Raw genomic sequence first — 26,912 nt, forward strand, 5'->3', positions numbered from 1 at the left:
TCCATTAAAAACTTGGCAGTTAATACAAGCCCTGCTTAATTACGGAGTGGAACATCTTCAGTGTGTGATAAGGGGGTAGAGATCTGCAGAAATAGTTTCAGGTGAGATGGGGAAGGATTTAACAGGTGATTCACTGGGGAGTTATATCATAGTAATGTAGTGAGAGGCTTGATTTCTGGCTCCTGGGGGGATGGTGTGATGTGAGAGGTGGGTCACAAACACGCAGCTGACATATTTCTGTTACCTTTGTTTTATCGTCCCATCTGCGCTTCCCTGTCTTTTCTGGGTTGTGTCAGGATTGAGTAGCTTCTGCAGCCCTGAAACAAACAGAGAAGGAGCCTGGAGTTGTTGTCAAAAGGGAGGTTGAGCTAAGGGCAGAAAGACCCAGCCCTAATTAAAGGTCTTTGAGCAGCAGAGTGTAACTGTGGTGGCTGCTCACCCCTTCCAAGCCCATGACTGTCAAGAAAACTTCAAAAATAAGATCCTCTGCTTGTTCTTTTTTTTCCAAGAGCTCTGGAAAACCTGTCCTCAATGCCCAGAAAACTGGGAGAAAGGCTGCCCAGGCAGCATGTAATTTCTTGGTAGCAAACACAATCCCTCCCTCTATGTGCCCTGCCTTCGCTTCCCCTTGGAGAGAACACTGATTGGAAGTGACCCCGCAGCTTGGCCCCACAAAGCACCCCCCTGCTTGTGCAATGAACAGCCGGGCTCTGAGTGCTGCCATCCATCCCCTGGCACCACGGGACTGGCTCCCTTTTATCCCTGGGACAGCCTCCAGCAATCCCAGCGCTGCTGCTGGGCTGGGTGGGAGTGCTCAATTCACATCCACCACCTTCAGTCCTTCCTGGGCAGGAATTCATTCTCTGCCCCCAGCTTTTTCACAGCTAAACCTTAGACTGGAGCAGCAGTTTTAAAGCTTTCGTTTAAAGCTCTGGTTAGTTATATTTTTTTCTGTCCATTTCTTCATAGCCATTCACTTTTCCCCCAGTAAAATTCATGTAGTTGTGTGTCACGAACCCAAGATTAAAAACTGCTCTGTCAGAGGCACAGATTTAGTTTGATCTTTTCCCTCAGTGGTGCTCTGTGCCTGTTTGCTTTGGAAGACGGTGCTGTCAGGAACAACAGGGATATTTTAGCTTTTGGAGGTTTCTTTATACCAGCACCCATATCCCTGGAGAAATGACATGGAATCCTTCCCTCGGAATCTCGTGAGCTGCAGTGTTCTCTGGGCTCTCCTAGAAGCCTTCACGAGTTCTTTGTTGGTAAAACACTGCAGGAGAGCAGCATCTGAAGGAGCGTTGAGTTGTATCTCAAAATACCACCAATCCAGAGGATTGAAGGTGCTGTATTATGCACTCTCTACAAGGCTTGCGCTGAGCTGGATGTGCTTTATTTTACCGTCTGAGGCTCTGTCTCAGCCTCAGCACAGCCCTGCACATGAGGAAGGGGGAGGCTGGCACATCCTGCTCTTTTTCCATGGCCAGAGCTGGTCAAAAGAGGATCTTGTTTCCCTGTGAGAGGCTCCCGTGGTTCGCTGAGGATCCCCAATGTTCGCCTGCCCCGCGCAGTTGTCGCTGCTCCCTCCGCACAAGGGATTTTGGAGCCTGTCCTGAAGGACAAAGGGATTTTGTTCTCCACAATGGATTCTTTGTGGGAGATGGGTTGGGATTGTTCTGCTGCTCAGTGGATTAAAATCTCGGATATTCTGTCCGGCTTGGCCGGAGGGGCTCAGTGTCTCTCATGTAGGAGATCGTGAGGCTGCTCATCAGGTAGCAAAACCAAAGTGGAAATCCAACTTTTTCGTGTGTTTGTGGGGCCAGATGTGATTATTCTTCTCATTTCACTGTGGTTTAGGAAGAGAATTTGGTCACTTAGATGCAAGTCCCAGAGATCCCCTCAGGATCTTGCACGGTGCCCTGCACAGTGACCCTGCTTTATTCCAGATCCATCCCAAAGGCAGCACCCACCCACCCGTGTGTGTCTTTTCCTACCATTTTAAAGACATCTGCTTTTCTGTTCATATTTGAAAACATTTCTGTCCTCTCTTGAGGACTGTTTTACCTTCCAGGTAGGGAATGTGGGGAGAAATAAAATGGGAATAAAGGAAACATTGGTGGAAAGTGCGATATCAGATTGCACAGCTCTTTTAGAGAGCTCATTTTCTTGATGGTCCAAGTTTTTCCACATGTAGCAAAGGAGAATGATGTGAGAAAAGGTGTTCAGAGCATGTTTATTTTAAGCTGCAATAAAAGCCTCTAGTACTTCTAAAAATAGGCTCCAGTTGAAATAAGTGGAATATTTTTTTTACCTTCAACTTTCGCTTCAAATCCTTATGAAGGAAAGCGTGCACAATTTATTGGGCTTACTTTTATCATGACTCCTTTGCAAGTGAACATCTCAGAATTAATGTCTGAAGCATGGTGGCTGTAGAATATCCTGACTGTGTTCCATGTCCACAAGGGACGCTGAACACCCAGAATTTAATTTGTGTTAGGTATCCATGGAATATCAGCCACTGGAGCAGGGAGGGATTTAAACCTGAGTATCCACTGACGGAAACAGTATCCAAAAAAACCCTCAAAACCAACCAACCAACCAGAGGGAAGGTAACAAATATTTTCTCCTATGGGGGAGTTATTCAAATCTGAGCTTTCACAAATTGAATTTCCCTCTCTTTGCCATCACGTCTCAATCCAGCTGTAAGGTAGGGTTTAGTGCACTGAAGTACTGCTTTTCCCCAGTCTTACAATTTCTCCTGTGGTGACCCTGCTGTGACTTGGATTTACTTTTGAAATAGATGGCAGGGCTTCTGGCTTTGACTGTTTCAGCTGGTCTTTGGTTAGTTTAGCTTTGCCGTCTTTTATGTAGCAAAGTCATTGAAGACTCTCAGTCTTGGTGACCAAAAAAAGAACACCTAAATCTGAAACTACCTTTGATCTGGGAAACAACATCTTCAACATGTTGCCTTAATTGTATTTCATTGACTAAAATAAAAAGAAAAAAAAAAAAAAAAGAAGAAGTATTGATAATGCTTTTATATTTTCAATAAAATCAGATGTGTCTTTTGCTGCCCAGTAAAGAGGAATGTCGTGTTGCCTAAGCAAAAAAGAAAATGGAATTCACTGTTTCCTGCAGGAAGTGTAGATGATTCTTTTCTCTTTATCTTCCTTTCTCCCCTCCTGTGTTTGGGATGCCCAAACTGCTCCCCTGGGCTGGGCTCAGGAGCTGGGCTTAGCCCAGGGCTTGGTTCTTCTCAGAGCAAAGACAAAACGATAACTGTGCTAATTTTTAGTCTCTCTTTTAACTGACTTCGGATGGTTGATGCAGGTTTTTCCTGGGAGGGCTGGCAGAAGGCTCAGAGGTTACTCCTGGGGTGCAGCCCTGCTCCTTGTGCACAAACCCATCCTCTGGCAGAGAAATCCTCCTCTGCCATCGATGGTAACAAGTGTTGGAGACAACCCTGGTGTTATTTATCTGGAGATCAGTGTAGGTTTAGCATTTAGCATCCAAACCTTGCCTGCCAGATAACTGAAATCTCGTTTTAGCCACAGTTTGCACGAGTGCGGGTACTCTAGGCAGAAAAAGCAACACTTTTTTTTCAGACTTTTGTAAGAATTACTTAAATGGGACATTATCTTAAGTGAGAGCTGTAAATTTATGAAGTCATCTCAGGGTCTAAAGTTAGACCCAAGCCTGAGTTCATTGTTGGGCTGGAACTGCACACGGCCTCACAGTCACAACTGTTGAGGTGTGAAAGCTGCAGTCTGACAGAGGAGAAATATTAGAGAGCTCTGCCAGACCACAGCATTAGAATTTATTCCACCCTGCTTGCTTTGTGGCAAATCTGCTGCCCTTCTTCTTCCTGTGCCATCAATTCTTGCCTCCTTTTACCAAGGAAACTCCCTCAGCTGGTAGCTGGTATTTTCCCTAGTACCTGAATTTTTCAGGGGAATTTCTTAGCCATTGTTTAAGTGTTCAGCAATGGTTTTTTTATTAATCTTACGTATTTGTGAAATAGTTTGTGAACTGACACGGTTCCCCAGCCAAGGCAGTTGATGTGGCAATGGTATTTTGTGCAGCTGTGCTTTTGCAGCATGAGGAGAGAGAATTTCAGATGAGTAGTCAGTTTCTTACGCTACCTATAACAAACAGGGCAGTGTTGGCTTGGGGGAGGCAAATTTACCATTTTCAACCTCTTGCACTGTAGTTTTTGGTACTTAATACAGCATTTTCAAGACCTATCAAGTAGAAATCCTCTCTAAATTTGATTACCAATATATTTTTGGAAGGATCCTCGAGCGAGCCTGCTGCAGGCTGCCAGTGATGCTGCTGCACCAAATTCTGGCTCCTTTGTGAGGCTTTTGAAGGGAAGAGGAGGAAAGTGGGTGGAGGTGATTGAATGCAGAGGTCACTATTTAATGTCCCTGCCTGCAGTGTGGAGCAGAACGTGTCCCTGCTTGGCAGGCAGGGCCAGCTGGAGGAGCCAGCACAGAGCAGTCACTTTAATCACTGGATTTTGGTTTTGGCCATGGGTTTTCTGGCATACAGATCTCTGCACAGTGGTAGCCAGAGCTGGCTTCCAGGAGCGAGTGCTTTTCATATGTTTTGTAAACGGAGGAGAAGAGGCTTTTGCCAATTTTTCTCCACATGTGTATGTGACTTTCTGGTTTCCTAAATTAGCTTTTTGTTATCATAGCAGAAAGTCAGTAAAATATGTGGCAGATAAAGGACTCACTAAGTTGGCTGCTGAAAGAAATCTGTCAATTATAATAAAGAATATTTCCAAGATCTGATTTCTTAGCAGCGTGTTTTAATCAGGCTGTGGCCATTAATACTTAATTTTTTGTTGTTCCGTAGTTTGCTGTTTTATTATGCTCTCCAGATAGGCCTGTTTAATGTACTCTCAAGGAACTACAGACTACTGTCACTCTGTTTACAGTGGTTGATCTACTACTTCCCAGAATTAAGTCTTATTTAAGCTCATCTTAAATCATATCTTCTGTAAAAGCAACCCAGAAATAAAGTCGTGGTGCAGAATGCTGGGTGTTGGGATAAGGGATTTTGTTTGTTTTTCTGAGTGGGGGTTGCCGAAATGCTCAGCAGTGATATAAAGAATATAATTTGTAATTCTTCTTGGGGTGTCTTTTTCATGGTGACCAAAGATTTCCCCCTGAGAATGGATTACTTTGTTGTCTTTGGTCAAGCAAGTGAAGCAAATGTGCCTGGAACTGCTCACTTTGCAGATTGCTTGCAGCCTGTTTCACACAGACCTGATTCTGGGGGAATTTCCCACTGCCAGGGCTGTCAGTGTGTCTGGTGTGAGATGAAATAACAGCCCGAGCAGGCAGCTGGCAACATCTGCACAGGGACTCTGCTGCTGCATTGCAATTCTCTGCTGAGAACTTGTTTTGATGATTTGTTGAATTGAGTAATTTGTGGTGACTTCCCTGCTTGGTATTTGATATCTCCAGTCATGTGATTATTTTTATTTGGTGCATGAATTGGAATTTTTATGCCATTTATCCCAATTTATGTTGGCACGTACTGACTTCTGTGTTTGCCATAGTGGAATAAAACATGCAATAGTTTGGAAATTCGTTCCAATCTATTTGTTATCTAATCTTCTAATGATTTTTAGAATGTAGCAATAGAAAATAAAATAAACTGTATTTCATGGTATCTTTTTCACATCTGTATTGCTTTGGTGAAGATCTTGGCTTGTCAGCATATGCCATGAAGTGAATTTTTGATCTTGGATCAATTTTTAAAACTGCCCTTGAAGATCTTCATGTACTACTCATTCCTGGGAATCTGGCCTTACGAACACGAGGCAACTCCTCTCACTGATGAGAGTTTGTCTGCAGGTATTGGAAAAGGTAATTAAAGGTGTGATGCCCGTTAATTAAAGTCTGTTTAATGCTCTTGCCCATGATTTTTTTTATTTAATAGAGTGGCCTGAGGTCATAGTAATTCAATCCAAGACCTTCAAGGTAAGGACCTTGATGACAAAACACCACAACTGAAGAATTTTAAGTTTGGGTTTCTTTTTTTCTAAGAGTTAACAAACTTGGCAAGAATTCACTCTGGTGGATAAATCCGTCTGTCAGATGCAGAACAGAGAACGAGGTTTTTGGGTGAGGGCAGTGCCGGGATTTTCTTTCGAGGAGTTTTATTCTGACCTGCCTAAGGTCTGCACCGTGTCAATCTTCAGCTGGCAGCACAAAGGCTTTCATTTGTGGGTCGTAATTAATGCTGAGACTTTGTGCATTAAAAGCGGCCAGCGGGGGAGAGGAAATGGGGAGGGGGGACAGGACATGGCAGCCCTGTGTCACCGCAGCCCATACCGAGTCACAGGAAGGAAGCTTGCTGCCAGAGTAGTGTATATTTTTTTTCCCCCCAGTCTTTGGTGACTCGTGGAGCTCTCAGACAGATTTCAGACCGCTCTGGTGTCTCCGTGTCAAGGCGCACTTGTCAAAACACGGGTTTTGCTGTTGGGGACGTTCCGCTGGGGCCGCGGCTCCCGCTGGCCAGAGAAAGGCAGACAGAGCTGGACATCCTCTGTTTACAGAGAGCCGCGAGGGGCTGGGAAGAGCCCGCTGCCCTGACAAACATCGCGTTGAGTGGAAACACTTCCAGGCAGGCTCCTAAGTGGTTAAAATAAAGCACATTCCTGCCGACTGCATGGGCTGGTGTCAAGCGGGAGCAGAGCTGCTCTATAGGCAGACACTACGTCACGGTGTTATCTTTGTTTAGCTTGTCTGTGCTTTATCATGTTGCCCAACAGTTTTAATAAAAAAAAAAAAAAAAAAAAGAGAGAGAGAAGGAGGAGGAGAAGAAAGGAAGAAGAAAAAAAAAAAAAGACTAGTATGAATAGTTGTAAGTAGAAGTATCTGAAAGCAGCAGATCTGGAGTGCCTTCCACCAGCTGCTGGCTGAAACAAAGAGGGGCATTATGAGAGGCACAATAAATGTGTTTGCTATCTCTGCTCTCAGTTGCAGGGCAGACACAAGCCGTCACAGTCATGAATTTTGAAGCCTGGAGTTTGGACTTGGGGAATTTATAAAACACAGTTGTTTTATCGGAGTGTTGTCTTGCCAGCTGTGTGATGGGAGTCTGGTTTCCATGGAGTGTGGTCAGCTGGGGGAGACAAATCTAGTCCCTAAAACAGCATTTGCGACCGGAGTCTCCTCTGTGGTTTCTCTCTCTCTGCTTTAAATTCGCATTTGGTAAGGAGGAAAGTACTGGGGAAGGAATTTTCTTTAAATGAAGAGCAGTTTTAGACCTAATCAAATGTGTGGGTCCCATGAGAAGTCATGGCGCTGTGCAAAACCAGTACAGGAATTTGCATTTTATCTCTCTAAAGAGATTTTTCCTCGTTTCCCTAATTTCCCCTGTTATCTAGACTCTTTTTGGCATCGTTCTGCTGCCTAGTGTGGGCAGGAGGGGCTGTACAAATCGAACTGTCCTGTCTGTCCTGTAAAGAGCCTCTCACTGCTCCCACCGGTTCGAAGTTTGGTTAATGTGATTAATTTTGGCCCAGTGGTGCTGGTCATACCCTGGTATGTTTAGCTGAAGTCTTGGTGTTCCCTGCATAATCAGGAAAATGCATTACCAAATTGGATAGGCTTTAAAAACTAGAAGCCCTTCCTTTCTTTGCTAAATTTCTTTAAAATAGGTTTCTTCCTGCAAACAATAGCATTTTTGCCAGATTTTAAACTCAATCGGAATGTTATTATATAAACGCTGTTGTTACCATACATAGAAGAAATGAGGTTTTTAATTTCGAAATAAAAACGTCCCGTTTTGGTAATTGTATAGTATCAGATCCTGTTTGGGGGAAAAGGGCAAGTTTCTGATTTACTGACTTGAATAATGTCTAGAGATTTTGGGGGTTTTTGGGTGAACACCCAAGTTAGCTTTGCATGGGGATGTAAACTGCCCAAGGCACTGTCAGGAGTCGCTCTGGAGTCAGTAGGAGTTAGGTGTCCACATGGAATTTGTAATTGCTGTTGTGGAATTTGGTGTTGAAGTCCCCAGAAGTGATTGGGGACGATGCAGGGAGAAGAGTGATGGTGCATGAGTGGGAGGACACAACCTCCAGCCTCAGGTGCTGAAAGCTTTATCTTTTGACATTGCTCTTAAATTATTCCTTTTCAAAGACAGGAGTGAGGGAGATTCCTCCTGGAGAGGAACTGGTGTGACGTGGTTTGCTTTGGAAGTCTAGAACATGAACACTCTGTAGGTGGGGGTTTCTATTGGCAAAATACAAAGGAAAAATGCTCAAATTTACTGATCTGAAAGCAAATTTCAAAAGATGCGGTGTTGATAAAAGCTTTCTTCGTGGCACTGGGGTGGCTGTGGGGGCTTCTCAATTAACGTTTAGTTGGAACAGGAGAGCTCTGGGTGTCTGCCCCAGAGCACTTGCAGCAGGGCACAGTTTTTGCTATTTAGAGCTGAGATGGAAAGTTCCTATTTGGACTTGGTGCCAGAGTCTTTAATAGAAATCATGGCTTGTGGTGTATTACAGGTCTGCGTATATTTGCTAGTTTATATTATGCTGCCTAAATTGGCAGAATGCTTATTTTTACTGGTAAACATTCAGGAGGTTTTCTCCTCGCTCCCTTTTTTTTTCCCCCAACAAAATGTTATTTGTCGTGTGTTGAATTTAGGCAGCATTTTATAAATCATCTGCCTTGGTGATGATGTGAAAATGCGTGGTGGCACACAAAGATTTCCATTGTCAGGTACCACAGGGCTCTAGATGGAGTGAACTTAGGCCTAATTTTAGGTCTGGAAATTATGGCTGTGTAGAAAACAAAAATGCTCCTGGCGGTGTAGGAAAAATACAAATTTTAAACTCTAGCAAAAGCGGCTATTTCAGGGATGTTACCGGAATAGGTAACCCTGGTTAATTTAGCTCCTCTCCAAGCCCCTGATGGAGCCCCAAAAGCACTTTTTAAACATTTTTAAATCCCTCTGAGGTCTAAATATGACCTGAGGATGCGAGTTGCAGTAAAGTCCATCGGTGGCGAAGTGCAGCGCTGTGCTCCCGGCTATAGGAGCAGTGAGCCATTGAATTGCAATGGGGAAAGCTGCGCTCACGCTTTAACGCCTGCTTCGCAACGATCTGGCCGTGTGTTTGTGCACAGCCAACTGGAGCATTGCTGGGATTATTTCTACACAGCTCCCATATGCTGGGAATGGCTTTTTCGGGGAGGTGTTAGATTATATAAAAACTTCTCATCTCCTCAATCTGCCGCCAGTTGGAAATCAGCATTTCTGTGATTCCTCTGCTGAAGAATTGGGCTCTTTTGTTCGCGGGGCCAAACTAGTTTTAAAGTATAGAGAAAGACATTTAAGGACATACTTAAAACTTGAATCAGCAAGTTCCAGTTTCCCCCCTAATTTTTCCCTCGCATAGTTATATACCAGACAAGCTTGTTTTGGACAGCTTTTTATAAAGGGAATCATCTGAGAATCTGAACGTTTATTCAGTTTTAGATCTGGAATATTTGGCATTAACGTGGACTGTAGCCCTGGAATTTATAACCGCGACAGTAAGAAGAGGAACAAAGCTTTTATTTCCCTGTGAATAGTCATGGTTTGCAGTGAGGTAATCACAGCCCGGCGCTGGGATTGCAGCCTGCAAGGGGAGAGGAATCTGAGCGAAAAAGCTGCTGCAGAGATGGGTTAGTTCAGCCTTTGGGATCATCCGGGGTGAGGTTCCCCTCTCCTGCTGCCTTTTCTCCCTGCTTGTTGCAGCATAAAGCGTGGTTTGGGGTAAAGCCTTGTCCGTGCTACAGCCGAGTCACACGTGTGCGGTTTGGGGGATGTTGCTGGGGGTTCTGGGGGGCGTTGCTGGGGAACGCCGGGGGTTTTGCTGCGTGCTCCCGAGGGGGTGGTTGTGGCTGCTGTGGCCGCGGTGGCGAGCTGACCCCGTGCCGTGTCTCCCCGGGCAGGTGAAGCGGCGCTGAGAGGGGAGCCCCGGCTGCAGGCGCTGCAATCCCCCGCGCTCGGCAACCACCGCACGGGCCCGCCGCCCATCAGCCCCAGCAAGAGGAAGCTCAGCATGGACCAAGGCGACGAGGAGCTGGACTGTGAAAACGACCACGTCTCCAAAATGAGCCGCATGTTCAACCCTCATCTGTAAGTGCCTCGCGTCTGTGCCCGCACGGAGCTGAGCTAAAATCCTGGCCTGGCTCAAACTTGGCGCTGGGGTTTGTTGTTTTTTTTTTTTTCCCTTTTGTTCCAGCTTGTGTGGGAGACCTGCACAAGAGCCGCCGCGATTAGATGGGTTTTCATGTTTTCTTTTGTTTTCGTACAGCGTGAAGTAACAGGAATTAGCTCAGCCTAACTATTTATAGCAAGCCATAGGTATTCGCCTTGCCGTTTCTGCGGTATTTATTGTTCCTTGGTTCTTTGTAGCGAGTTCCTTTCACTTCCCCCGATTCTGAGCTCTCTGGCTGGGGGTGGGGAGGCAGCAGCAGCAGCAGGAGGAGGAGGAGGAGGAGGAGGAGGAACACAAGTGCTTTGCATTTTTTCGAGGCCAGGAGCTCCGAGCCAGCTGCTTCCTGGGCTGCCTTGACAACTGGGCGAGCAGCAGTTGTTGCTAAACATTCCTGCTCTGACAGTCAGGTGTGGAATGTGCCGGCCAGGTAAGGCATTGGGCAATCACCAGATGCCATTGCTGGGACTGCGAGCCTGGCTGGCACTGCTGGAGAATTCCTGGCATTCCTGCCTGCAGGAAGCGAGGGATGGAGCTCCTGTGGCTGCTGCCTCAGCTCCTGCAGCCCCGGCATTCCGTGCATTCCACAGTCATGGGATGTGGACGGAGGGATTTATCCTCCCATAAATCACCAGCAGCCTTACTCACAGGCTGGGCCCGCAGTCTGCAGCCTTGGAATTTGTTACAAATCGGGAATCCAGCGCTGAAGTAATGCAAAACAATAAAAGCTCGCTTCTCATTTACAACATGCCTCCTCCTCTCCCCGAAAAAATTAACTGTTTACAGCCTTTCTCTGGGGCCAGGAGGGCTTGGAAAGAACCCTTGGAAAGAACAGTGTGCTGCATTTCTGGATGCGTGACACAACCTGAGGAGATTTACGGCATTTTTGAAATGTTATGTAACTTTATGGGGGAAAAGTGTGATTTTATTTTTTTTTTTTTAAGGCTCATTATCTACTGATGAAATAAAACACAGCTGGCAGTTACATACATTATAACACTTTATATAGCGGAGGCCATAAAAATAATGAAGTCTGAACCAACAGACTCGTGTGCAGCCAAGGTTCAAAACTAAATGGTGCAGGCAGTTATTTCATGTGATCCCATACCTATATGTCAGAGCTGTCTAATATTTTCCAGTGTGGCACATTTTTACAGTTTTTCTCAATAGATTCTTTCTGTGATTTCATATATGAAACATGCGACTTTTCTTGTAATAAAAAGCACTGGTTTTCTGCCCAGGGTTCATGTGACTTAATCTGTTTCAATTAAACCATCTGCTGCAGATGAACTAAAATCTAAAATTGCATCCATGACGCCATCTCTTTTTCTGCTTTACTTTGTAAGTTTGATCTGGACATACAAATATATGCTTTCAACTGAATGTTGCAAAAACTCAAACATTTGTGAGTCGTCTGAAATAACTGAATTTCCGTGTATTTCAGATATATCAGAAAAGTTCACAAACATTCTCTGAATTTTCTTCTCGTTTCCCTGCCACTACCTTCAGTGAAGTCATTTTTTTGACCGTTTTTCATGTTTTCCATCTTTTTCGGATTCTGACATTCTGGTTTAACAGTAGAATTGAGTTACTCAAACCCTGTGGATCTGTCCTAAGAATTTTGGTTGGGAGAAGGGAAGTGTGTTGTGGGAGCTTGGCTTGTTCACACTTAGGAAAATTAAAGTAGATCTGGGGAAGGAATTACTTCATGGAGCATGATAATGGCAGCCATTGAAATGCCTTGGAGGTTCTGGAAGTGTAAGGTTGATTTCAGTGTAGAGAACCAGATGTGTAAGACGTGGAGTGTAGTGTGCATGTGGAGTGTCTGTGACAGCAAAGGCATTTCTGTGACTGGGACTATAAAGATAAATTTGAAGCTGTGTATTTTGAACTTCTCAGGGCCAAGTGCCCTGAAAGCACAGGATGAAAGTGTTCATGACACAAAACCTGAGCACAGCTGCCAGAAGTCTTTACAACCTCCAGCAGCAGCTCTCGTTCAGACATTCGGGTCTTTGTGATGGTGCTGGTGGAACTGGGAAGCAGTTGTGTATTCATTCTCTTAACACCAGCATCTTGTGGCTGGAAGTGTAATTAAATAGGCCAGGAATTGTGTGTGTGGCTCATTGTAAATGGTGGAACCTTTCCGTTAGCAATTTGATCTTAACTCTGAGGTAGCAGCACCTCACTGTGCTGCGGCGGGAGTGAATCCATTGAAAGGCTTCGGATGTGTTATTAGAAATCCAGTTACGTCAGCCCTTTGTTTGAAAACCGAGTGCTTTGAGACATTCCCTGCTCAGGTGTAATTCCCTGAAGGATCGTTTGTGAGCTCTACTTGGGTATGTTTACTTTTATTGTGGAAAAACACAACTCTCGGAGTGCACTCTCTGGAGCGGAGTGGATCAAACGCCCTGGCAAGCCTAGCAGGATCCTCAAATGTGTAAGGGAATTAATGTGCAAAGAACAATTTGCCAAAGGTGCTTTTTCAAAGGAGAGAATTCTCAGCGTCAGGATAAAAAAATATACTTGAGAGCTTGTGGATTCATTAAAAAAAAAAAAAAAAAAAAAAAAAAAAAAGAAACGCAGCATGTGACGCTGCCTCCCTTTCGTATACTTTGGTTGCTTCTGTGTTTTTGTGGTGATGGAAGTCGTGAACACCCATAAACTCCTCGGCTGGGAAGAACAAGTACTTCCAAATTAAAATACAGTGACAGGGAATATGGAATTCCCTTCATTTGAATTTCACCCTTTCTGGTGCGTCCCTCAGGTGTTAGACTTCCAATGCACTCACTGAAGTTCAATCGTGCTGAAGTAAAAGGTGCCCTTGGCTTGGTGCTGCTCTGTGGAGGAAAAGGGAGCTTGTTTTGAGGCTCGCCTTGAAACGTGGCTTTGTTTCCCTGTGAATTTACTACAACCGCCGTGGTCTACAGCAGTGATTGGGAACTGGGATTACATGAGAATTAATTCTGTGCGGGGCAGGGGCGGGCGGCTCCGTCCTCACGCCTCCCTCCGGGGCGTGCTTGGGGCAGCGCTGCCGCCCGAGCCCCCTCCTTCCCCAGCTCCTTCTTTCCCCAGCTCCTTCTTTCCCCAGCTCCTTCTTTCCAGAGCTCCTTCCCGGCCCCCTCCCTGTCTCCCTGCTGCTCCCCTTCCCTATCTCTCCATCCTGCTCTCCCTCCTGCTCTCCTTCCTGCTTCTCCTTCCTGCTCCCCTCCCTCCCTCCCTCTTGCTCTCCTCCCTCCCTCCCTCTTGCTCTCCTCCTTTCCTCCCTCCTGCTCTCCTCCCGTGCTCTCTCCCTCCCTCCCGCTCTCCTCCCCGCTTCCCTGCTCCCCCTCTCCCTCCCTCCGGCTCTCCCCCGGGTTCTTTGCCCGGCTCCCGGCCGTGTCGCTGTTCCCTCCCTGTCTCCCTCCCCGTTCCGCGGCCGCGGGCACACAAAGGCCGCCTTGTCCCGGCCGCCCCGCCGCCCTAAGAGTCCCCAGCGCGGCCGGCGGGCACAGCGCTGCCCCTTCCAAAGAAATGTCCTTGGGAATTCAGCCGGCGACCATTATTTTTGTTCCCTTGTGCGGAGTACGTCACCCTGGGGGTTTGGGCTTTGGGTCTGCGCATGGAGAATTCCCCCCCCCCCCGCCTTGTTCCCGTTTGGTTTGGTGGCATTAGGATTGCGAGGGCAATTAATTTCTGTATAAAAATCTTCCTACGGCTAATTGTTCGCAGCTGTGAAGTCGAGGGAATAATTATCTCATGGCTTGTGTGTTAAATAATTTGGCTTTTTCTTCTAATAAGAGGTCTGCACATGAATAAGTTAATGTGTATTGTGTAAAATGATGTGTAGTTTCAAACTCTTCGAATTCTGGGCTGTTTTCAGTTTTGTTCCAGTGAAGAATGATGTCAGTCCCACCTAAAACACTCCTGAGGCTGCCTCGCACCACAAGTTTTTTTACTATGAATATCCAATGGCATTTGTCCACTTCAGTGATGCTGTGATAGAAATTAGTGGGGCATCCTTTCAAAAAAAGTGTGCTAAAAGTTCCCTGTATTTGAAGACCGTGGAATAATTCCAGTTGGAGCAGACCATTTCATCCAACCTCCTGATCAGAGCAGGCTCAGCTGCATCTTCAGTGAGCTTAAAGTTGCTCAAAGGGAGAAATTTTGAGTAAGATTTGAAATACTGAATAAATAAAGCTCCTCATTAGAGGTGGATTCTTGTCACCTTCCTCCTTAGCTTGGCTGAGAACGCAGGGTGGGAATGTTCTGCAAAAAATCAGGTCCCTGTTGTGGAGGAACGTGGCTCCAGCAGGGCTTGAAAAGATGCAGGACTGGCTCTCAGAGGTAGCCTGGCAGTTGTCAGGGAAGCTCTTTGCTGCTCTTTGCCTTCCAAACTTCAAGTGGTAGAGAGAAATATGTTTTCACCTTCATTTTATTGTGAAAAATTGCAGTTGAGGAAAAACCCCCAGCACAGAGTTGAGAACACCCGAAGTGTCTCTCGTCTGCTGAGTGAAGTGTCTTCACCCGGTCCTTGGCACAAATGTGTCCTTGAAGGATTTGGGGGTTCACCTGGGGCTCTCAAAGCAGTCATGCTGGAGCTGAACTCCTCAGTGGAGCTGAGGCAGTGTGGCTTTTGTTGATTAAGTGGACAAAGGATCACAGAGCCGGTTTCAAACTGCTTTTCCTAAATTTTTTTTTTCCCCTTTTCTTGTCTGCGTTGCTTGAATGATGGAGTGAATCAGACATTTTCTTATTTCTTAATGGAGATCACACACTGCACAAAATTAAATTGTTTTCAAGAATTTATGTTAAATTGAACCTTCAGAGACAGACTTGACTTGAAAGAGCCCCCATATCTGAGTTAATATTTAACAGCGAGTTCTGCAGTTCTTAGCCAAGGGGGAATTTCAGAAAGCACTCCAGTCCCTTTCAGTTGAAGCACATGTGAAAGGTTTGATAGGAACAGTTTCAGGGCTAAAAGCAATTTGATTGATAGCTTATCAGTACTTCACAAAAAGACCTATCTGTCAAAATTGGGGTCGATGTTGAGGTACTTGAAAAGCCAGGCAGTGTTAGCTCAGGTGTCTCCTCCACTTGCAAACAGAAGGGGTTTGTTAGCCAGCTCCAGATTTCTGCTTTGATATCATGTTTTCCACTTTCATTTTCCATCTTCAGTGGAGGAGCATGACCCTTCCATGGTGTGGCAAGGCTCCAGGCTGCCTCTTGAGGGGAAAAGCCGTGTTGGTTTTGCACAGAGAGGTTTGATCACCCGCTTAGGGAAGGCATCCGGGGTCCTGTGTGCTCACGGATGGAATGGGAACTGCAGAATCACAGAATATTCCTTGCTGGGAAGGACCCACAAGGATCATCGAGCCCAGCTCTTCAGTGAATGGAGAATCCCTTGAGCCCTGGTGTTGGATTTTTACCCCAGGGTAGAAACAAAATTTTACATTGTGCGAATCAACCTATATCCACATGGGGTGAAATTCAGCGCCAGTCCAAAAGCCTGAGATCTTAGAAAGAGACAGGAAAAGAACCAGTAACCTTTGCAAACATACTCTGGATGTATATCCAATCCCATGGAAACAAAGGTTTAATCTCCTTTCTTTCTATTTAACCATTTTCCCAGATGTTTCCTGCAGTTCGACAGATGTGTCTTTTACTAGAAAGCTGTGCTCTTGAGAATGGGAATGTTATGGACACGGTTGCTATAGACAATGAGTGTGTGAGGGTAAGGTCTGGAATAAAACCTTACATGAATTTCTGCTTGAATCAGTAGTTTTGTTCTCCAGGCTGGTGGTGCTGATGCTGTGGGATGGCAGGCACAGCCTGGCAGGTTTAACTCCTTCCTACAGCATTGCCAGGTGCTGGCAGACTGCTGGAATTCCCAAACAGTGATCTGGGGGAGGAAGCTGAGGGATCCCAGGGAATCCTTGAGCTACAGGGCTGGGGGTTGTGGGATGCCTCCAGGCTGGGCTGTGCAGGGCTGGGGCTGGGCTGGTTTAAGGTTTATCCTCCAAGAAAGAGGAGGGGAATAAACGGGTTTTGCTGCCATTGGGGTCTGGAGGGTTTGATCCCAGTGGGAGTTCTGCAGAGCTGGATCCCGTGTGGGTGGATCTTGGCGTGGATGGACCCTGTGTGGGTGGGTTACAGAACCACAGAATATCCCCAGTTGAGAAGGACCCACAAGGATCAGCAGGTCCAGCTCTTCAGTGAGCGGCCCATTCAGGGATTGAACCCACAGCTGTGGTGGTGCGGGTGGATCCCATGGACGTGGATCCCATGTGGATGGGTGCCAGTGAGCCATGTGGACATGACTGGCACCACTGACACGACTGATGCTCTGCTGCCCAAATGAGGCTTCATAAACCTTTGTCGTGTTTTTAATCAGTAACTGTCATAATTCACAAACCAATACCTTCAAAAGGCAGTAAGCAAAATCCCCAAACATCTTTGCTTGTGATTTGCTGTTCTAATTAAGTCTTCCCTAAACCAGAAGCTGCTGTGAGAGGAGACTGTTGATTGCAGAGTGTGGGATGCCTGAGCTGCAGAAATGCCCTCCGAACACTCTGCTGCAGCTGCTGGGATCCATTTGGTTACCAGCTTTCCAAGGAAATATTTTACTATATTGGTCTGAATCGTTGTGCAGTATACAGCGAAGCTGTTACTGTTTTTATAGTGCTTCTAGAGTTTTCGGTAATTCAGATTTTATTAGCAATTACAAACGGTTTCAATAAACTTTTAATGAAATGTTTATTCCTTCTTTAAAACAGCCCGTGAAAAAAGTCTCATTTCTTAAAACCAGTTGTTCAAACACTGCTCTTGGTCTGAAGGCCTAAAGAGCCTGGGGTTTTTTTGAGATTTTTTGAAATGTCTGGAAGTGAATTAGTGTAGTTTCTCAGCTTTTCCTGCTTCACCTCAGCTAATGTTACAGTGTGTATCTGAGGGATAGAGACCATAATTTGTAAGTCCTAAGGATCCCAGGCCCTTTTCCCTGTTTCTCATTAGACCCAATGAAGCTGCAAGGGAAGGCTGTGCAGTCCCATCTTCTCCTTGTGATTTGGCACAGTTAATTCCAGCACTGTGACCTTACTTTCAGAGCCTGGTTTGTGTTGTTAAAGCTCTTACCAAATAACCTGCTCGTGCTCGTGCTGTTGATATCTTTTACTTCCCCTATCATCTCTTGGAAGGAAATTATTAAGTGCCCTTCTGCTGCGAAATTCAGCCTTGATGCAGTCTTTTAGGTGGTGGAACTAGGGAAAACCCCACAGACTTGTGAGAATTTGGGGTTCTTGGCTTGATTTAAGCTGGTACCGACTTTTACAAAAACAGTTCCGTGACAGGCACTGGGTGATGATCAAAAATACTTTTTCCAAATACAAAAAATAAAAAATGTTGTAAGGAACAACCCAGTGAATCCTCCAAGAGAACATAACTGGCATTTTATTTTGTATTTTCTTTAACCCTCCTGCCAGGTTTCACCACTGCATTTGAACACCGGTCGGTTTTCCCAGAGCCTGCAGGACAGCCTGGAGCTCCCTGGCAGTGCTGAGTGCCCCTGGCTGATGCTGGTGCCCTGGGACATGACCCACTGCTGCATTTGATGTGCAGCCTTTCCCCTGACACTGGCCTGGGGCCTTCTCTGGGTGATCATAAATAGTTTTTATGGTATTTTCCAGTGACTGGGTATAAAAGGCTCCTTGCGTGTGCCAAGTTTGACTTCAAAAGGAATTCTAAAAGCTGCACATGAGCCCTCTGATGGATGGGTAGAGTGCAGGAGGAAATGTGTGCCAGAGCAGTTTGGGTGGGCACAAATGGATCCCTTCACAGACTCTGTCCCTCTGACCCCTCTGACCTTGGAGATGTTTCCATTAAAGCCTTCCTGCTCTTGCCCTACACTCAGGTTTTCCTTCCTGCTTGTTCGAAATTTGGAGGGTCTCTTTCACCTCATGTTTTTATCATTTGCTCTCCTGGAAGTTCTCCCCTCCAAGCATCCAAAGTGCCTTAAGCACTTGAAGCAGCTCAGAGTTCTGCAAGGATAGTTTTAGTTTCCCTTCCAGCAGTGGTTTGCTGTTCCGGATCCCATCCTGTTGATCGCAGTGCCTCCAGTGTCCTGCCTTGCTCCACTCCCTCTGCTTCACCAGCTTTGTTTCACTGCCTCAGATACCTCAAAAAGCACTGTGGTGTCTTCTGCAGAGTTCACTTTGGAGCTAGAAAGGAAACCGGAGTTCTGGGCTGGACTGGCAGCTGTAGGATGGAGTTTCTGGTAGATTGATGTGTCTGAGTTCTGCAGTTTTGCAGAAACTGCCGTCCAAACAAATGCTCTCCAAAGTGCAGCAGCAGCATGTCCCAAGGACAGACCACATCCTCTGCAGGGCCCTTCTCAGCTTCCCAAACACTCACATCTTCTGCCGTTTGCTCTTCCCAGCTGGCAGAAATAATTCTTCCATGCAGCATTTTTCTAGAGTGTGGTGCAGGATTTTCCAGAGGCAGCTGGAGCTCCTGTTGCTCTTTGCAGAGAGAGTTTTGGAGAGGTGGCTGAATCAGATAAATTACTTGTCCTGAGCCTTTCCAAGAACTGCTCTGCTCCTGGGCAGGAGCTGGGACAAGGAAGCCAGAGATGCCCTGGTGCAGGTTAGAGGATCAAAAAGTTTCTCCTCTTGGATTGATGGGCCAAAAACTTTTTGTCCTCAGTCCTTGAAAAGTAAGTTGGATCTGATGGGAGCTCAGCTGCTGGTTCCCACCCAGGAAGAGTTAAACAAAACACTGAAGGTGTGGAAAAGGGTTATCTTTATTCTCCAGAAATCACTGTGCATTTTAGGAAACTTTTTGTGATTGCTGCAATATTCATTTGTGCCTAGACGCTTGTTATAACACTGAAATCTGGAGCTTTCTCTTGTTCTAGCTCCACTTTTTGAGCCATTCATGATTTTTAAAATTTTCTTTACAGGCTAAATCATGTTAAAGCTACCTCAGCAGAACTATTGACATCAGTTACCATTTCAGAAATTTCCTGGGTATTTATTCTGAGTTAAATTTCTGTTGTTTGTGTCTCAGGAATGGGTCGCATAAAGGCTCTTCAAAAAATGATGGAAATTTAGAACGAGACATCAAGTGTGCCAGACAAAAGAGAACCCTAGACACAGGATTTTGGAGTGGGTTTGGAGTTGGAATATGTTTGGAGCTGAGCAAGGCAGCAGCAGTGCAGAACAGAGGGATTAGTGAATCATTTTCCTCCCCTTTTTAACAAGAGTTGTAACCTGTAGTCTGTACCTATTGCAGCGAGGTAACGTTGTCATTGTTTCTGCGTTGTATTTGTACACGTGTCCCAGCAGTGACAGAACTTTTATTTAATAAATCCCTTATAAAGCAACCAGTGCAATCTTTTAAAACCATCCTGTGAGTGTTGGAGCAAAGATGAGCAAACATTAAAAAAAGAATCCTGTGAGAAAAACGAGTAGGATCTGAGATTGTGTTAATTGATTTTACTGCACATTAGATTTAGATTTCAGTTTTGTGGCTTTGGCTTTGGACTGAGGTCTTACATCATGCAGTTCCCTTGCATTCTCTCATACTTGTGAATATGAAGGCTTCAGGAAGGGAAATTCATCTGTAGCTAAATATTTGTGCTTGGTGCAGGCTGTAATGGGACACTCCTTTGTGCATTTCACAGCTTATTGCCGATGTCTTTCTTCTGCTGTGAAATCTGTTCTCCTGCTCGATTCCATTTGCAAGTAACTGTCTGGTCCAAGGTTTATCTCTGAAAATCCTGTTTTGGTGAGGATAAATATAGAAAGTCTGCCTTGTGTTTGTTTATATGTGAGATTATCCCATTTCTTTTTAGTGTTTGTTCAACGGTTTAGACTTAAGTGTCTTTCCTTTGAGGGAGAGTATTCATTATGTTTCTCAGGAAAACATATCTGGTTCTGTGGCAGGAGTGATTCCTGCGAAAAACAAGGATCTCTGCAGGTTTTGGGATGGAGTACTGGGCCAGGAAAGGAAAAGGCTGCTCAAAGGAACTGGGAAGAACAAAGCTGCTAAAGTGGAGTGGAATGACATTATGTGACAGTCATTCAAGAAGGCATTGGCTGCTTGGAGTATTTTTTCATGTTCTGAATACTTCATATAATTGGCTGACATAGCAAATTGCTGCTGCTTTCGGGGTTTGTTGGGGTTTTTGTTCGGGGTGGTTTTTTTGGTCTTTTTTAGTGATTTTGTATTGCTTAAAAATTCTGAATGAGGAACTGTTAAGAATTTTCCCCTCCGGATGTATGTAACCTTTTGAAATACCACTTTAAATTCCAGTTTGCCCACCTGGCGGTAGCAGAATGAATGTGTGCAGGTCGAGCCTTTTGCAGGAACGATGCTCATCACGTGCGGCAGACATTGGGTATCGGTGGGTCGGAAAGCCTTTAACAGGAGCAGCTGCCCTCTTTCAGGCAGCGTTCGCTGTTTGGGAAACAAATAGAGAGACGCTGAAAACGCTCGGATCATATCAGAATTAAGTCGCCGAAGTAAAGTTTGCTCTTAAGCAATGCATTGTGTTTGTGTGAAGGAGAAGGGGTGGTTGTTCTTTGTGCGAGTGCAACTCTCCTCCGGAGCTTCCATTTCGAGCCAGCGCTCGGCTCCTGCCAAAGGGAGTGAGAAGCGTCTGGGATTTCTTGCCTTGGAGGTACAGTAATGCTTTTGGCAGCGTTCCTGCGGGCTCTGCAGCCTGGGAGCGAGTGCAGGCAGCGCTGGCCCCTTCGTGGGCCTCTTTTTTTTTTCCCCTTTTCCTGCAGCGAGCAGCTGGCAGGGGCCGCCCGTTGCTGTGGGCCGGGTGTGAATTCGCCCCTGGCGGTGCCAGCCAGCAGGAACAGCCTCGGGGGGAAGGTTCTGAGCACAAAACGCCGGGAAACGGAGGGGTTTACCTGGAATCGATCCGCCTCGGAGCCGCTCTGAGCGGGGCCGGGGCGCCGGCATGGGGGCGGCTTTGGGGACGGCCGCCGCAGCCCGCGGTGCTTGGTGAGTGCTCTGCTTCGCTGAGGAGCACTCGAGAGCCGTGGCTGCCTGCTGAGGGCTGGAGGAATTCGCTGGAGGTTGGGCTCGTGTCTGATTTTGCTAAAACGCAGCTGGAAGGAGCTGGGGGTAGCTGTGTTAGCAGGGAATGGGGTGGCGGGCGCGGATCCCTGGGGCTGCTCTGGGCTCGGCCATGGGAATTGCCGCATTTTACCCCCGGGATTGCCCTGGCATCTCCCCCGGCGCTCGTGGCCTCAGGGTTGATAAAATATGCTGATTTTAAAGACGAACTGGAGTCCAGGGATGGCAAAACTGTTTGGACAGCTGGATTTGTTTGTAGTGTATATTTTGAAGTTCTTTTTCAAGCTCGGTCAGAAATCCTTCTTTGTGATTTTGGGCCCTTAGGTTTGACTCGAGGGATGCATCTCCGAGCTCGTCCCGAGTGTGTGGAATGTTTGAGCCCGTGGACTTCAGTGAAATACAATTATTTTCACACGCTTCTCTTCTGATTGCCCCTTCAGATAAAGTCTTGAATAGCAAAAACAAGACTCATCATCATCATCATCATTGTGATAATAACAACAACAAATTTTCCATGGAAAATTATTTTTAAGTGATGCTCTAAACGAAATTACTTAATAACGTGAAATTGATGAATGCCCTATAAATAATCTTACAATTGTCTGAGAGATCTGTAGGATTTGCTGTTTCTGTGTGAACAGGAGGGACTCACAAATGCGGCTGTGTTTTCACGAGAGCAGAGCTTTCATGGTACTGTCCTGCACAGTGCTGGAACTTTTCCAGAAGAAATATTACTTGATGTGGAAGTAGAAATTTCAGGTGGTTTTCATATTTTCCAGAGACTGTGGGAATTGAAGGTGGATGAATTGAGGAGAGGGTTTGTAGGGAGTGGATTCTAAGCAGTTCCCTGCCCGGAAGAGGAGTTGTTCTAATTTAGGAAGAGGGAATTATTTGCCTACAGAAGGGCCTGGGGTGTGGTCTGCTGAGATTGCTGAGATAACTCAGTAATTTTAGGTGTCTTTAGGGAAGGTCTGCCTGCTGGGATTGATCCCACTGCCCAATTTCTTTGTCTCTTCTTCCAAAAGTCTTCAGGGAAAATTTTTGATGGGTTTTTCTGTGTTATAATTTTTGTTAGGACTGGGTTTTTGTTTGGGTTTCGTTGTTGTTGTTGGTTATGTGTTTTTTTTGGCAGAAAAACTGCCAGTTCAACAATATTTCGGGCCGTGACTCTTCATTTAAAGTGAGGATGAGTGAAATAAGCGCTGTTGTGTAAAATGGAAAATTTCTTTTGCTTGGGAACTTGAGTAAGTTTGTTCATCAGTGGTCACTTGACAGCCCCACCCCCCAGTAAATGCAACACTAGGTTGTTGAATGAAAAAGGAGTTTTAAGACAACCCCAAGTTACTGGTGTAGTAGGTACATGTTCTATTTCATTTCGTAAGGGTTGTTTTGGGGAGCGAGCAAAATTTTTGCTTTGAAAATCAGCTTGTGCTTACTAAAACAAAACAGAATAACTCTGAGTAGAGGTTCTGTTTTTCTTGGAGGCAGTGAAAAGTAGGAATCTCCTGGAGCTGTTGGTAGTTCTGCAGCTTCCAAATTGTAATTTTAATTTGTAGTAGGCCAGCTAATATTTAGTTGAAAAGTGAGAATTTGGCATGCAGCCACCAGAGGTTCTGCAGTGCAGCACCAGGACGGGGCATGTGCTGAACAGTGATTTTAGCCGTGGTTTGTGGTGTTGCTGTTTCCCAGGATGTCCCAGGCTTTGTCCAGGCTCTGGGTGAGGTTCCTGCCTGCTTGCTCAGGGCTGGGGTGGGATCATTTCCGTGCTGTAATCCAAGAGGAGCTCCTGTGCATGAAATACCGAGCCCCTTGTGCTGCATCAGTCATTATTAGCTCGGAGCGCTGCAATTTCAAACTTTGCTGCAACTGAATTCTCCTGGAAGTGTGCTGGGACAGTGATTCCTGGGGAACTGTGAGCTGCTGGTCAAATCCAGCCCGGAGAATGGGTTCAAGGAACACACAGGACCAGCTGTGAAACCTCCAGGGTTGGATTTTACGGTGGATTCTCCTGATCTGCGGCTGCTAATTTGTAATTAGTGCAGAGGGCCGAGGGGATGCAAAGGGTTACAGATTGTATTGTTGTGCTCTTGGCTCTTCCCTCCCCAGGCTGCCAGGGGGATTTGGCACAGAGTCCCTGTGTCCTGAGCTTCCCAAGTCACTGGTTGCCTGGCATCGCGTTAACCCAACTTCTACCATGAAAAATGAGCTGAGATTTGATTGAGCAGCACTAATTCCTCTCCAGCCAAGTGACTCTTGAGCAAGCTGAGGGAGGAATTGCACTGAGGAACTGTGAGTAGTTCAGCCAAGGTGCTGTTCCTGAATGCAGCAGACATCTGGATCCTCATCTCCAGAAAGGAGGGGGCTCTTAGCTCTTACCTGACAGGGGTCACAAAGATGACAGAGATACAGGTTTTATTTGAGGAAAGTATTGCTGGAATAAAAGGTTGATGAGGAGGTGAACTTGGGAGTGGCATGAAGATGATGAGAGGAGAGCAATGGCTTTGTGTCTCTCTTCATTCAAAAGTCGGGGCTAGAGCAATCCAAGCCGTTGGATTTTAGGTTGAAAAGAAACAAAAAGAGCCTTTGAAGAAAAGGTACGTTAAAAAGTTTGTAGTTCAAAGCCTGCAGGCCATGACCACGGGATGTTGAGGCTGAAGGATTTAGGGCTGGGCAGGATCCCCATGGGATACCTCCACACCCCGTGTGGGTGTTTCAGGGGCTCCTTATTTCCCTCTATTGGCGGAACTTTTTTCCCTCAGCCTTGCTTGTGGAGAGACTTGGTCAGACACTGAAACAAGCAGTAACTTCTTGGACTTGTAATTTACTTCAGCATTGAATATTGATTCCTTTTCTGCCTCTGCCTTTCATCAGAACAGTTTTAAAGATTGCTTCTGCATATTGATTTGCCATGCCTTTTAAAATGGTGGGAAAACCACCTTGAATTTCACACACTTAGAGACAGGACACAGAGGGCGTTTCACTGCTACTCAAGAATGGTCCAAAGGCAGGTCGTTATTTTTATTTTCCGTCGAGCCAGTGGTGCTTTTGCAGCTGGAATTTGCTGTTCCCCACTGCAGTGTGTGAGCTCTTTCAGCACTGCTGGCTTCAGGCCGCTGGGGATGCCCGTGTTCACTGGTGATCAGGGAGGTGCTTTTCCCTCCAGTCGCTGGTTTGCTTTTAATGACAATTGTGTTGCAGTATGGAAATTGAAATCCCTCATCCACAGATACAAACCCAGCTTGCTTTTCATTGCAGTGAATGATGGGCTCGTTCTGTGAGCACATCTACAGGGATTTACTCTTCAGGAGTAGCTGGAAATTATTCTTTTGAAAGAGCAGTTGTTAAATGATTCTGAAATAAGTGCAGTGTAGTTTGCTTTTCCTTCATTTTCTCCTGAAAATTTTGCTTCCTGCCTTGACTCCCTGCATTTTTGCTGATGCCAGCCGTGTCTTTTCAGTATAAAACTTTCCTTGAGTCTCAGTGATGCTTAGAGAATATTGCAGTGTTAGATGGAGTGGGATTAATAGTATGGTAATGAGGAGGAGTCTGATGTTTAAAAATGTTGTTTCTTGGTGCATCTGGATGAACATCTGAAGAAATTCTAGGCTGAAGAGAAATGTTGGTTGGCGAAGCTGGCAGATGTGGGGGCTTGGCTTCTCCTGGGGTATCCCACTGGGGGATTCCACCTCACAGAGTCTCAGGATAGCCTGGAAGCACACTAACCCCTTTTCTCCCTCTTCCCCTCCCTGCCAGAACCAAGACCGCCAACGGGGATTACCGGAAGGAGCACCGGGAGCGGAGCCGCAGCCCCATCGAGCGGGCGGCTGCCCCCACCATGAGCCTCCACGCCAACCACATGTACGCCTCCATCCCCAGCCTGAGCATGGAGCAGCCCCTAGCACTGACCAAAAACAGCCTGGATGCAGCCAGGACAGTGGGCATCTCCCCCAGCCTGAGCAGCGTGGAGCGCCAGCAGGTACGGCACCATCCCGCCCGGGGCACGGGGAGGGCTCCTGGCTGCACACACACCTGCAGCAGCTGCAGGGAGGGCTCCTGGCTGCACACACACCTGCAGCAGCTGCAGGGAGGGCTCCTGGCTGCACACACACCTGCAGGAGCTGCAGGGAGGGCTCCTGGCTGCACACACACCTGCAGGAGCTGCAGGGAGGGCTCCTGGCTGCACACACACCTGCAGCAGCTGCAGGGAGGGCTCCTGGCTGCACACACACCTGCAGGAGCTGCAGGGAGGGCTCCTGGCTGCACACACACCTGCAGCAGCTGCAGGGAGGGCTCCTGGCTGCACACACACCTGCAGCAGCTGCAGGGAGGGCTCCTGGCTGCACACACACCTGCAAAAGCTGCAGGGAGGGCTCCTGGCTGCACACACACCTGCAGGAGCTGCAGGGAGGGCTCCTGGCTGCACACACACCTGCAGGAGCTGCAGGGAGGGCTCCTGGCTGCACACACACCTGCAGCAGCTGCAGGGAGGGCTCCTGGCTGCACACACACCTGCAGGAGCTGCAGGGAGGGCTCCTGGCTGCACACACACCTGCAGGAGCTGCAGGGAGGGCTCCTGGCTGCACACACACCTGCAGGAGCTGCAGGGAGGGCTCCTGGCTGCACACACACCTGCAGCAGCTGCAGGGAGGGCTCCTGGCTGCACACACACCTGCAGGAGCTGCAGCATGGAGAGCAGGCTGCTCCTGGGGCAGGATGGGCTTTAGAGTGCACACTTCATGTCACAGCTGGCTGTGATGCTCATTGGGACGTTTCCAGGCTTGGGAATGCATGGGTTGTATATGGGAATGCATGAGTTGTATTTGGGAATGTATGTATTGGATATGGGAATGTGTGAGTTGTATATAGGAATGTATGTGTTGCATATGGGAATGTATGTGTTGTATATGGGAATGCATGAGTTGTATTTGGGAATGTATGAGTTGTATATAGGAATGTATGAGATGTATTTGGGAATGTATGTACTGTATATGGGAATGTGTGAGTTGTATATGGGAATGTGTGTGTTGCATATGGGAATGCATGAGTTGTATTTGGGAATGTATGAGTTGTATGTGGGAATGTATGAGTTGTATTTGGGAATGTATGTATCGGATATGGGAATGCATGGGTTATATATGGGAATGTCTGAGTTTTTATTTGAGAATGTGTGAGGTTTTTCTTTGGGAATACATGTGTTTTAAATGGGAATACATGTGCTTTAGCTGGAAATTCGGAGTGTGGTTCAGGCAGGCTCCAGCACCTGCCTGGCAATGCCTGGGGCATCCCCCGTGCCCCTCCTGGTGCTCCCTGTGTGCTCCTCTCCCCTCTGTCCCAGCTCTCTCCACCCTCAAGAAGGGGTACAGCACATAAGGGGAAATTTGACACTGACTGATCTTAGTTCTTTTAGCCAGCCAAAAGCATTTGCTGTGTTGCTCAGAGCAATGTTGTATCACTCATTCCCTTTTCCTAAAGCCAAGTCATTATTTTTGATTATTTTATGCCTGATTTCCATGTGCTGGAGTGGTTGTTAAGGTTTTTTTGTTGGTTTGCCATCTTGCACATGGCATTTGTTTTGCTGCAGAAGTGCTGAAGCTGAGCCATTTCTGTAGGCAAGAAGAGTTTTCTCACG

General features: G+C 46.5%; 1 protein-coding gene across 3 annotated transcripts in view; it reads left to right on the forward strand.

The window, feature by feature from the left end:
- The window catches only part of VGLL4 (vestigial like family member 4), a 76,575-nt gene that overhangs the window by 42,598 nt on the left and 7,065 nt on the right, over nucleotides 1-26,912 (forward strand). For all 3 annotated transcript variants that reach the window (XM_066195594.1, XM_066195593.1, XM_066195592.1), the window contains 2 exons: nucleotides 9,960-10,146; nucleotides 25,037-25,259. In XM_066195594.1, the coding sequence (XP_066051691.1) occupies nucleotides 10,070-10,146; nucleotides 25,037-25,259 (300 nt within the window). In that variant the 5' untranslated portion in view covers nucleotides 9,960-10,069. The remainder of the gene's footprint in view (nucleotides 1-9,959; nucleotides 10,147-25,036; nucleotides 25,260-26,912) is intronic.

The sequence above is a fragment of the Chamaea fasciata genome, unplaced genomic scaffold, assembly GCF_029207755.1.
Source record: "Chamaea fasciata isolate MVZ Bird 193981 ecotype frontalis unplaced genomic scaffold, bChaFas1.0.hap1 SCAF_13, whole genome shotgun sequence".
In the NCBI taxonomy this organism is placed as follows: domain Eukaryota; kingdom Metazoa; phylum Chordata; class Aves; order Passeriformes; family Sylviidae; genus Chamaea; species Chamaea fasciata.